General features: G+C 40.0%; 1 protein-coding gene across 1 annotated transcript in view; it reads right to left on the bottom strand.

Annotated features, from left to right (window-relative positions):
• Positions 1-290: 290 nt before the first annotated feature.
• Positions 291-11,972, bottom strand: part of Kcnmb2 (potassium calcium-activated channel subfamily M regulatory beta subunit 2) — a 280,382-nt gene continuing 268,700 nt past the window's right edge. Inside the window, exon 5 of the mRNA XM_021158826.2 lies at positions 291-2,139. Within this exon, the coding sequence (XP_021014485.1) occupies positions 1,855-2,139 (285 nt within the window). The 3' untranslated portion in view covers positions 291-1,854. The remainder of the gene's footprint in view (positions 2,140-11,972) is intronic.

Below are 11,972 nucleotides of genomic sequence, written 5' to 3'. Positions count from 1 at the left end.
GATTGAACCTAGGGCATCAGGAATTTAAAGCGAGTCCTCACGTATAGCTGGCTCCAGGTCTTAGCTTGGAACTTTTAATGAAAAATCTTAAAAAAGTTAAAAATAAAATATGTCATAATGTCATCATGTATGCTTCATCCTTGCATCAGTTGATGGGAATCCCAGGGAACATTTAAGATTGCAAATTTCAGCCCTATAGTCCCAAAGGATTCTCTCCTATCTTGACAAATACATTTTAAAGATGGAATAAAAATAAATGATTTTCTGTGGTGTTTTCCAAATGTTTACAACATAACATGTATTGTTTAAGTGTCAGAAAAAGTCTCTTAAAATACCTTTGAATATAAATTAGGATTGTTTGGATAGTCATGGGTTTATCTGAATGCAAGAAGTATTAAAATCTTGCCATCAAATGGGTTTAAAAAATTTAATTACACATTTGAAGTCCTGATTACACCCTAGGGATTTATTTGCTTATGAAAAGTCAGACTATGAATTACAATATTCTGCTTCCTCAGATAAGTTTCACTGTTCATTCCACAAATGATTTGTAAAATTTTGCAATTACCTAAAAAACATCGATACTATGTTACAAAAGGGTACTTAAATATAGATGAGAAAGATAGATGTTTGTCTTCTCCCTTAGATATCAATATTAAATAAAAGACAGAATGTCTTTATTTAAAACCAACCCCCTTTCCCCCCCACCAAATAGAATGAGTAAACATCAATGTGAAGAAAGGCTTCCCTCAAACCTGTTATTCATTTCAAACATGTGTTAGGAAAAAGGTCTATTCTGCATATAAAATATAATAACCAAAAGGGAACAGTGAGTAGAAAAATAAAATATGTAGAGGAGACAAAGATTGTGCACACATAGATTTAAAACCCCAACAGGCAACAGTTTTTTTTTTTTTTTTCAGAAAGAGAGACCATACATACATTCGTTTACTGAAACATAAATTCTCAAAGAGTAATATTCCAACATGATAGCTGGCCCTGACAGACTCACCCATTGCAACCAATTCACCAGTCCTTAGTATATTAGTATTTGATTCTAATAGTCCAGTGGAAATGGAATTAAGATTTCACATAAATATCTTTGTAACATAGACTTTCCAAAATTGCAATGGCATGCCTACCAACACCCAGTCAGTTTACTGGGAGTGATCTCACCAGCTTTGTCTCCCACACAGTAGCAGGGTCATAGATGGAAAAAAAGGACTCTGTTCGGAAGACATTAGAGAGTCGATAATTATTTTTAAAAATCTGAAGTTGTGAATGAAAAGTGATGAAAGAAAAGTTGCTGGCTAGGTTTCCCCCCTTCCTTACAGTGCTGTGGTAATAATAATAACAATAATAAAAGTTTAATACCCTTTAGTCAGGAAACAACCCCTTCACTTGCTACAGGGCTCAATATAGGATAAGAAAAAAAATGCGTTTTTGGCTGTAGCTTCAGTAAACAACAAATGAAGAAAACTCTTGTCTTCATGAAGTCTGGAAACTCAGAACAGAGACCTGGTCTTGGGGATAGTGCCTTCATGCCCCTGTGCCCCACAACACTTAGCAATGAGTAGCTGAGCCCTATTCTGGTGGAAAGAGGACAGACTAGTTCCAGCATCAAAACAATACAATGAAACAACCAACCAATGAGGAACAGTTGATTCTCCTGAATAATAAGGACATCATGTTTGCATATAGGACAGCGTTTGCATTATTGCTCTACATAGAATAATATATTAAGGAACCCATAAGAGACTGCACATTACAAACTTAAGGTTCTTTGGTGAAGAACGAAATAAAACAGTATTTGAGCTTTAAAGAAAAATATCTTATCCATGATTGTTTTTTCTTTTATCTGTTGATCCGTTGGATCCTCTCACAGAGCAGGGAGAGGTACTGAGTTAGTTTCACCATAGCAACGATCGCCACACCCCCAGCCATCATACAAGTTGGCCAGAAGAGAGAATGGAACAGCACATTGGAGCTGTAGAGTTTGGTCAGGATGACACTCTTCTGGTTTCCTTCTGGGTCAGAATAGCAGGGAAAGTGTTGGTGTCTCCTGAAGTTTTCCATGACGACACTCACAAGAGACATGGACTCCTCAAAGTTGTTTCCACACTTAGGAATATAGGAGCACTGTGAAGAGCAAGACAACCTATCATTAGGAGGAGTCAACCTAACTTTATGTGTGAGACAAACATGAAGGTCAACTTTTATAGATTCAAACCAATGGGCCCCCAAACCAGAGAGATCACACATTGATTAAAGTAATGTTTTAGGGTTATTAGTGTTTCTTGGTAACTCACTTATAAATGATTTCGCTGTTGACTGAAATCTTATTATGAATGTGTTAGTTTGGTATAACAATCTCACATCACATACATAGAAAAAGTAATACATTTTGCTATAGCTAAGGATGATGGGTCTTAATTATTCCCCATCAGACACACTTGTCCAGGAGCCCAGAGTGCAAACCTTTCTAAGTTTTTGTCTGTCCATCTAACATAAAATATTATCATAACATACAGTGATGATTAATCTTAATTGTCAACCTGACTGGATTTAAAATCACCATGGAAATACATCTTTGTATGTGTCTATGCTAGAGTTCCCAGAAAGGAAATGCAGGAGGTAACCAACCACAGGGGATGTAAGTAGCAGCTGGACCTTGACTGGAGACTGAAGAAAAAGAGAATTTGAGCTGATTGCCACTATTCAACTCTCTACCACTTGACAACAAGGTTACTCCTTTTTGTCCACAATGGAAGGGATCCCTCAAACTGTGAGCCAGAATAACTCTGTCCTTCCTTAAGTGACTTCTGTCACAACAATAGGGAAAGCAGTTCATACACACATCAGTATGAAAAGTAACTCACAAATGTATTATTGTTTTGAATTCATGTTATTCAACCAATCTTGCTGAATCGTGGGCATCTTGTTCCTGTCATCAAGAGAACATCTGCAGCTTTGGCAGATCTTAGTAAATTGGGAAAGGCTGAATAGAGGCCTGTGAGGAAATGGAGAGTCCCATTCAGCATGCCCAAGTGCCCTTTGCTGTCAGCCAAGGGGACATAAACCAGGATCACAGCAGAGGACACTGTCTGATCCAAGGACCAGCTGCTGTTTTTGATCCACCTGTCTCACCTCCATTTCCTGTCCCCTCTACCTCTTTCCCTCTTCTTTCTTTCCACACATTCATAAGAAGTGGCCTGCGGGTGTTCTGAGTGCATCAGTATGGGATCCTAGAATCTGGGAGAAATTTACACCTGAAAATCTCACAGGAAGAAAATGTAAAATAAACGAATTCAGTTTCAGCTAGTGGAGTCTTTCTGGAATAATTTCCCTCTGACTTAGCAGCACCAGGAACTTTGTGGCTTTGTAACCCTGGGGTTATTTGACTCTGAATAGCAGACATTTCTCTGCTTAGTTAAGAATGGATAATGAGCATGTGTCAATGATTGGCATGGGGTCCAAGGATAGCTAAGAATGAAGCCCAATACAACATTATAAACTGTCTCAAAACACTGTGTGTGCACACACAAGTGCACATGAAATACACACCCACCCACATACATATATGTACATATGTTAACTTAATTGCCTGGTTCTCAAGCATGAACTATGTAGATGACAAAATCATGTCACAATGTCAAAAGATTGGACATGCCTCTCATCATACTTAACATGATGTTCTTGCAGCAGGGATTTGTTGACACCTTAAAATGTGACCCGCTATGAGTCACACTGCCCATCCACTCACACGTGTGAACCCAGTAGAGGGATGATGTAGCCTGGAATTGGAGTGGGGGAGAGGGTGGAAGTTATAACTCTGTGAGACAGTGAGCCTGGGACCTTATTGGATACATTTTTGACCAGCTGGATGACAACTTTCAGGCCCTCATGGGACATTTTTGTCCATCTATAAAATTGTACATACAGATCGTATCTTAAATATTTTAAAGAAATGTTTCTTGAAGCAAGCAGCAAAACAAGACAAGCACAGATAAGCCATCTATAGCTGAATTCAGGCTGAGCCTCTCTGGATTATAAAGACATTGGGTCTTGGTATATTTTTGTGCTTACCTTATTGTAGCACTTTCATGTCTCCCAGAGCTAAGTTACTGAAATGATCCCAATAAAAATGGCATTCCATTAAAAATGGAGTTTTTCTGTATTTACCCCTTCTTTTTTTTTTTTTTTCAATTTTTTTTTTTTTTTTTTTTTTGTAAAGAACCATCTGCCAGCCAAATGGCAATAATTCTGTCACTAGGTAAGATTCTTCCAAATAAAACATGATATAAAGCACCTCTGAGGGCATCTGGCAGGCTGTAATATAGGAGCGCCTTATGAAAAGTTAAAGTTTATGGGGTCTGAGAGGTGTGTCTGTGTGCTGGCTGCACTCCATACATGTCCACATTTAGTTACTCTGTGCCAGGGGTACACACTGGGCACACAGATGCTATGGTGAGAACTTGGAGGGTACTCTGAGCTCTCCTGACCTGGTTATCTTTCACTTTCTGTTTCTTCCTGTGAAAACTCTACCATATATCAGTTGTTCATTTCTTTTTATCACTGACAGATCCTTTGTGATGATGAACATATGAGGTCATAGAACAAGTTCCTGACTTGCATTCATGTGATGTGATTACTATAACATGTGGCCCTCAGAACCAATTTCATCTCTGTAATGAGGCTCATAGAGACTTCCCAGCAGCCATCTTTCAGAATGAGATGCTGAATATGCATAAGGCCGCCATACATTTTTATTAGCACATTTTCCTACTGGAATACCACATTTTCTTACATGCTCTTCTAAAGTCTTGAGTCAAGTGCCACATACCGATTTGCAAAAGCTCTGAAGAGGGCAGAATAACCAGATATGGAGTTCTCACAAGGTCAGTTTGCCTTATTTCCCTACTGTTCTTTGGAGGCTTGTATTGTACCTAAGTCTACTTTAGGATCTTGGCATTTGCTTCTGATGCTCCAGCTTTAGTCACGTGTACTCTTGGGAAATGAGATTTAGTTATTATGGTATAAGCAGTGTATGCTACAGAAGTGGGCATAACATGGAGTGATGATCTAATTATCACATGACTTCATCATGTGTTTGGGGGATAATTTTATGTGAGTGGTTGATATTATAAAAAGTTGATATTGTATGTTGTTCTAAATAATTTTCCTCTTTTTTTTTTTTTTTTTTTTTTTTTTTTTTTTTTGAGACGAGGTCTCTCATTGAACCTGGAACTCACCAATTGGCTAGACTGGCTGGCTAGTGAGTTTCAGAGATTCTCCTGTCCCAACTTCCCCAGCACTGGGAATATAGATGCACTACTTTTACATTGGTCCTGGGGAATCTGAATTCTAGGCCTCTTGCTTGCATGGTCCTTTCCTGACTGAGCTGTCTCCCTGTCTTGATAGTCTTCTTATTATCCACTATTAATATTTTTATTAAGTTTTTGAGATGTTTATGCATTATATTTTTATCACATTTACTTCCATCCCCCAACTCCTCTAAGATCTTCACCCTTTCCATACCCATCCGACTCTGAGTCTTCATCTTTTTAATTACTTCTTTTACTTTTGAGATTAATAATGTAACTACAGTACCACCAACCCAATTTGTTCCACAAAACCTCCCCATATAATCCTCTTTACTTTCTTTCAAATTTAAGGTCTTTTTGTTCATTGATCATTGGTACATGCATATATGTATATGCATGTATAATCCTACATTCAACAATCTCAATCTGTGTAATGTTAATTGTATGTGTTTTCAAGGGCTGACCATTTGGTATCAGATAAGTGGTTGGTGTGCTTTTACCTGGGGAATACTACTCCTTCTGCTCTCAGCCTGCCTTCATTGCCTGTTGTTTTTTGTGTAAGGTTGAGGCCCCATGGACGTTCCCTAGCTACATCAGCACATTTATTGTTGTTTCTCATCAGCTTATCTTTGGAAGTTGTGTTGGTGAGACTTTACAGGTGTAGCTCCTGACATTCCTGGACTATGCAACCTCACAGCAAACTCCCTGATCCTCTGACTCTCACAATCTTTCTGCTTCCCCTTCCCAAGTGTTCCCTGAGTCTTAAGTACAGGAATTGTTTTGTAGATGTATTTGTTGGGACTGGGATCCACAACTCTGCATTTTGATTGGCTGTGTTTTTCTGTAATGGTCTCTGTTGCAAAAGGAAGTTTCCATGATGAGGGGCGAGGACTACACTCATCTGTGGATTCAAGGACACATATGTAGAATGTCATTATGGGTTATGCTGGTTTAGTAGAGTGGTAATTATAGGCTCTCCAGTACCCATGATGTCACCAGCCCTGGGATAATTGGCTAGGTTCCCAGTGCCAGGAATTGGTTCCCTTCGATTTATAGAACTTTTGGTAACCACCAAGGTATGCGTGGAACCACTGCACTTTTAGGGTGACATGACATGCTTGTTGTCACGTCCATTGTTGTGGTTCGTAGCCTCATTGTTATGTGTAAGACGGTTGATTTATTCTCTCCTTTGGAAGCTTACACGGTACTTTCTGTACCTTGAAAGCTAATCCTCATGGAAGAAGCTTTCAGGTGAGTTCCAGCTCAGGAGGCCTCTACATCAGAGCGTCCCCTTAGTCCAATTAGTGCTGGCTATACACCCTTGGGAGGTCAATCTGCTAGATCCACACCCTTAAAGAAAACTAACTCTCCCTTTCTTGGCAGCTATCAATAACAATAGTTCTTCATCGGAGAATAGGGACTTTGTGGCCACCTCCTGCCTCTATACTGAGATTTTTGTCTGGTTTGAGTTTGAGCAGTTCTTATGCATGTTGTTACAGCCACTGTTAATTCACATGTGCAAATGTCCAGTGGGGTACACTGAACAATTTCCTTGTTGTCATCTCCCAACTCTGGCTTTTATAATCATTTCACTTCCTCTTCTGCACCAATGATTCCTGATACTTGACAGATTGGGGTGATATCTATCTATCTATCTATCTATCTATCTATCTATCTATCTATCTATCTATCTATACACACACACACACACACACACACACACACACACATATATATANTATATATATATATATATATATATATATATATATATATATATATAAAATTTAGGGATGAACACTGATGATGATGTGCTGATCTGTGTGTATAATGGTAAATTAAGAGTTGTTTTAACAGTCTCTTCTTAACCCAGGCCTTGTTAATAGACCTGACCTCTTTCTTTAGCCTCTGTGATTAGGTCATCCACGGCATGACCCTTCCTCTTCTAGCTATGAGAACTTGGTTTTCAGCATCTCCTGGTCGCTTCTTTGCTTTGGTGGCCAATGAAGACTCAGCAACTGCACTTTTTTCCAGTTCTTTGCAGCACAGCTGAATTTACCTTCCCTTCATCATCTTACTTCCAGAATCTTCTATGTCAACTGAGTTATTTTTATTCTCATGATAGACAGGAAGTTTTTTTTTCTTAAACTACCTGTTGGGTTTTTTAGACATGCCTCACTAGGCACATGTAAAGTAGAGTGACGGGCCGTCATTCCAGAGATGAAAGATGGACCCAGCAGCAGGGCAGGATCTGGCTGAGTAACCTCACTGTCAGCCTCTGTTTTCTTACAACGATGGGGAAAGCACCATCAGTTCTTTGGGACTTCTTCAGGGAAGAGTCTTATGTTTTATTTGCTCTTTTATAAGAAAAGAACTACCTTATTTCAAGAAGAGGTTAGATGTTCAATGAAATCCAAATAGTTATTGGGTCTAATAAATATGGTGCTAATTTGCCAGCTAGCAATACACAGGTGTCAAAAATAAAAACAATGTAGGATAGATGTCAGAAAGAGAATACAACAGGATGTGCTGGTAAGACTGGATAGGGGTGTGCCTAAGAGCTTTCCTGAAAAGATAATACCATCACAGAGGCATATCCGATTTGTTCTAAAAGCTCGTCAGCCACCAGGGCACCTTATTTCATGTGTCTCGAGTTAAATAAACAAAATCACTCAGGTGAAACATGAACAAGCTTGGTTTTGAAGTAAGGAAACCTTGTGCTATTTTGAACCTTTGAGTTCCACACATTTGTGAGGGACACAGGTCAAGTTGAGGGCATAAACTTGGACCTCCTTTTCTTTTCTCTTTTGAGAACTCCCTTCATGACCAGCTTTAAAGAAGAAGATCCTTCAACACATAGTTCAGATGTGTTTGTTCTGTGCTTTTAGCATCCTTTGAATGTGGGAAGCAGGAGTATTTGAAGTGTTCGGAAGAAGAAAGCAAGAACAATCCAGGCTTTGCTGCATATGACCATCTTCTCCATTTTGGCATAAGGTTATTTCCAGAGAAGTATAATTTTGTGCTTCTTGCCTTGAGCATACATATTTAACCACTATTGCTCAGCGTGGAACAGCGTATTCATTACTGTTCCTGTTGCTGTGATAAAGCACCCAACAAGAGCATCCTGAGGAAGGAAGGCTTTATTGTGGCTCATTGTCTGAGGGCATGGTCTGTCATGGCAGGAAAAATAGCAGCAGGGGCTTGAGGCAGCTTATCACATCACACCGGCAACCATGAAGCAGAGAGTGATGAATGCTTGTGTTCAGCTGGTTTTATTTTCTTATTATTTATTCTAAGACTTTAGCCCATGGGATGGTGCTGCTCACAATAGGCAGGTCTTCTCATTTCAATGTACTTTATTTTTGAAACTTCCTTCCATACGTGCCCAGAGTCTACCTTAATCTAGATAACCCCTCATAGACAGGTTTAGAGGCTTTACTCCAGGGTGATTCTAGATCCTGCTGGCAATCTGCATCAACCATCGCAAATTGAAAAGAAAGTTTAAAGACACTAGAGATGGACTGAGACAGAAGGGCTCTAGAGCATTGAATTGGTCAGTCCCCACAGCAGCCATACCGTGGAGCCCCACAGTGCACCTGAGAGTGAGTCAGATAATCTGACCTTGATCCTCGTCATGGTCCTGTTTCTTGGGATGGAAGAGTTTCTCCTTTTTGCCACTCAGAGGCATCAGGGTTTGCAGTCTTCTTGTAGGCATACTCTTTCTTTGATTCCTACACAGAGATGTACTCAGACATTCCAGAATTCAGGTTTGGTATGAACTGACTAAACTTTGTCAATGTACAGCTCTGTGCAAATGTGTGTGTGGAGACAAGACAACCCCAGATGTCATTCCTTGGGTGCCATCTACCTTAATTTTGACACCCTGACTCTCACTGGCCTAGAATTTACAAAACAAGATGGCTGGCCAGTGAACTCCACCTGTCTCCCCACTGCTGGGATTAAATATGCATAACACCATGTCCTACTTTGGACATAGGTTCTGCCTATCAAAGTCAGGTCCCCATACATGTGCATGGGGTACTTGAGCGACAGAACCAGTGTTCTGAACTCTCTGTACTTTCTCAGGGGTATATGTTGAGGGCTTTCTCTTCAGGAGAGAGCAAGACAAGAGTCTTAGATTTCATTTCAGACCAGTTAGTTGTTGAATGCATGACATTGGGGAAATTCATTTCCTAAACTCGCTTCATTGTTATAAAGTAAGAATGGTGTTGGTATGCCACACAGGGATTGCTGTTGCAGCTAAATGAGCCAGTATATGTAAAACATTAGTACTGTACAATGCCTGGCACATTGTGAGCTCTTGATAAAATTTGTCTATTATTATTTTATGAGCAGGAGTAAGCAAGGTAATTTTTTATTAGATAGTTTCTTCATTACAATAGCGGGCATGCTCTACACAGTGAGAACTTAGTTAACACTATTTTCCATTCAGTGCCTTGGCTCTATTTTCTGTGACCTCCCAGTGCTGTGCTGAACACATTATAAGGACCTTACAGCATGCAAATGTGAAGCCAAAGGAAGCAAGAGCAGCCACCCTGCCACTAACTGCAAACATCTCACGAATGGATTGGGGAGGATGTTGGTCACACAGTCGAAAGATGCTGAGGACACTATTAAACATCTGGCAGTAGAGGGCAGGTCTCTGCATTGATCAGAGTCAAAAGTACCCATGTTGAGAAGCACTTGTCTAGATGTGTTAATCTCTGAAATTAGGAGAACATAATCCTTTGAATGGTGTCAGAATGAGGAACAATGCTGAATTTGCAGTGGTGAATAATTGGTAGTTTGTGGAATGGCCCATTTGAAGCAACCATCTTTTCCGTGATGATTATGTATAAATATCATACATATGGTATCCCAGCATGCATCAAAATGGATATAGTCTTTTATTTCATTCCAAATATTATCTTAAATTCACCTTTAAATGAGTATGTGTTGAGAATCACTGGTGTTCAGCGAGAAGTTCAACTCCCGAAGGAGTTCAGAACTCAGATGTGAAGCAGCAGCCACGGTGAATTAATATTCAGCTGCTGTTTATGTTTATAGTGACAGTCTGGTGGCTGAGGGAATCAGAGATCCCAAAGCATGGTGAATTAATACTCAACCACTGTTTGTCATTCCAGTGACAACCTACTGGCTAGGGGCTAAGGGATGCACAGTCCCCTAAGCCACTTACAGCTCCTAGAGGCCATCAGTCAACTAAGGACTCCATGAGAGCCTGCCAGCTTATCCACTTTAGCAGCTTGAGCTAGGATACTGTCAAGAGGCTGGTAACTGAGTTTAAAGATTAAAGAAAAAAAAGAGAGACACTGAAAATTTAAAATCAAATATTTTGAATGTTTTTCCACAGAGATGCAGACAGCTCAGTTGGTCCTTCTTGGCTTCTGTTGTCTGCATTCTAACACCCTCGATAGTAGCTAGAATCTCAGCAGAAGCATGTCTATTTCTTGGCAATGTGGATATCTGTTATTCTTGTGAGGTTGTGGGAAGTAACAGAATGGGGAGGCTGACAATGAGGGTACTTTTCCTTTTTTCCTTTCCTGGGAGTATCCTGAATACTCCTCACGCTGAATCAAGATGGTCAGGTAGTCTTCTAAGGCAGAGATGGCCATTTTCTGTATTTCTGATTAAAAACAGAGGCTGCCTGTACAGAGGATAAAGAGCTGGGCTGGGCAAGTCCATCTTAGTGCTCAGTGCTCTGTCCTGTGACTATCTGCTAGCTGTGGCAGGGGGCTGAGAGCCTCAGGCTTGTGTGGTATTTTTGAGAACCCTGAAACAGTATGGCTGGGGCTCTGGACAGAGGCTTCTGGGAGCAATGCTCGGATGCAGGTCAAAGTTTGACTGCCTCAGTTTATGCAATTACAAGGTAGTAAGTAGTCTTAAAGGACTGGTGTCCATAAGTACCTGGCAGAAGCAAATGGAAACACTGGAGAGAATGTCACCAACCCAGGCTGAAAGCGACTTTTATAAATAAGTTTAAGAGATTAGGGAGATGTTTTAGTGGCCAATTGCATGCATTCCCTTTACAGAAGACCTGAGTTTGGTTCCCAACCCCCAAGTAAGATGGCTCACGACATCCTGTAACTCAAGCTACAAGGGATCCAGCACCCTCTTCTGGCTTCTCTTGACATTACATACCTGTGCATATACTGTATCCTTCCCTCACAGATACATATACATATACATTACATATACATATACTGAAATCATGTTTTCTGGAAGGTATAAACTGTTCAGATAAGGTTAGACAACATGATCATCAGAAGTAGAACAGGAACATGGGATTTCAGATGTTAAAGTAACCGAAACAGGCTTTTCAAACAACCACATTACCTTCTGCTTAAGCTTTCCAAGGACAACAATTAGAATATTATAAGAAATGAGAAATTATCAAAGAAATATTCTAGATGGGTATTCTCAATGAGTATTCTATAATTGAAAATCCATCCCATAATCAGCCTCCAAATGCTGACACCATTGCATACACTAGCAAGATTTTGCTGAAAGGACCCTAATATAGCTGTCTCTTGTGAGGCTATGTTGGGGCCTAGCAAACATAGAAGTGGATGCTCACAGTCAGCTATTGGATGGATCACAGAGCCCCCAATGGAGGAGCTAGAGAAAGTA

Source organism: Mus caroli, chromosome 3 (assembly GCF_900094665.2).
Source record: "Mus caroli chromosome 3, CAROLI_EIJ_v1.1, whole genome shotgun sequence".
Lineage (NCBI taxonomy): Eukaryota > Metazoa > Chordata > Mammalia > Rodentia > Muridae > Mus > Mus caroli.
Note: the sequence above shows the minus strand (reverse complement) of the source record. Positions and strands in the feature narration are given on the sequence as shown.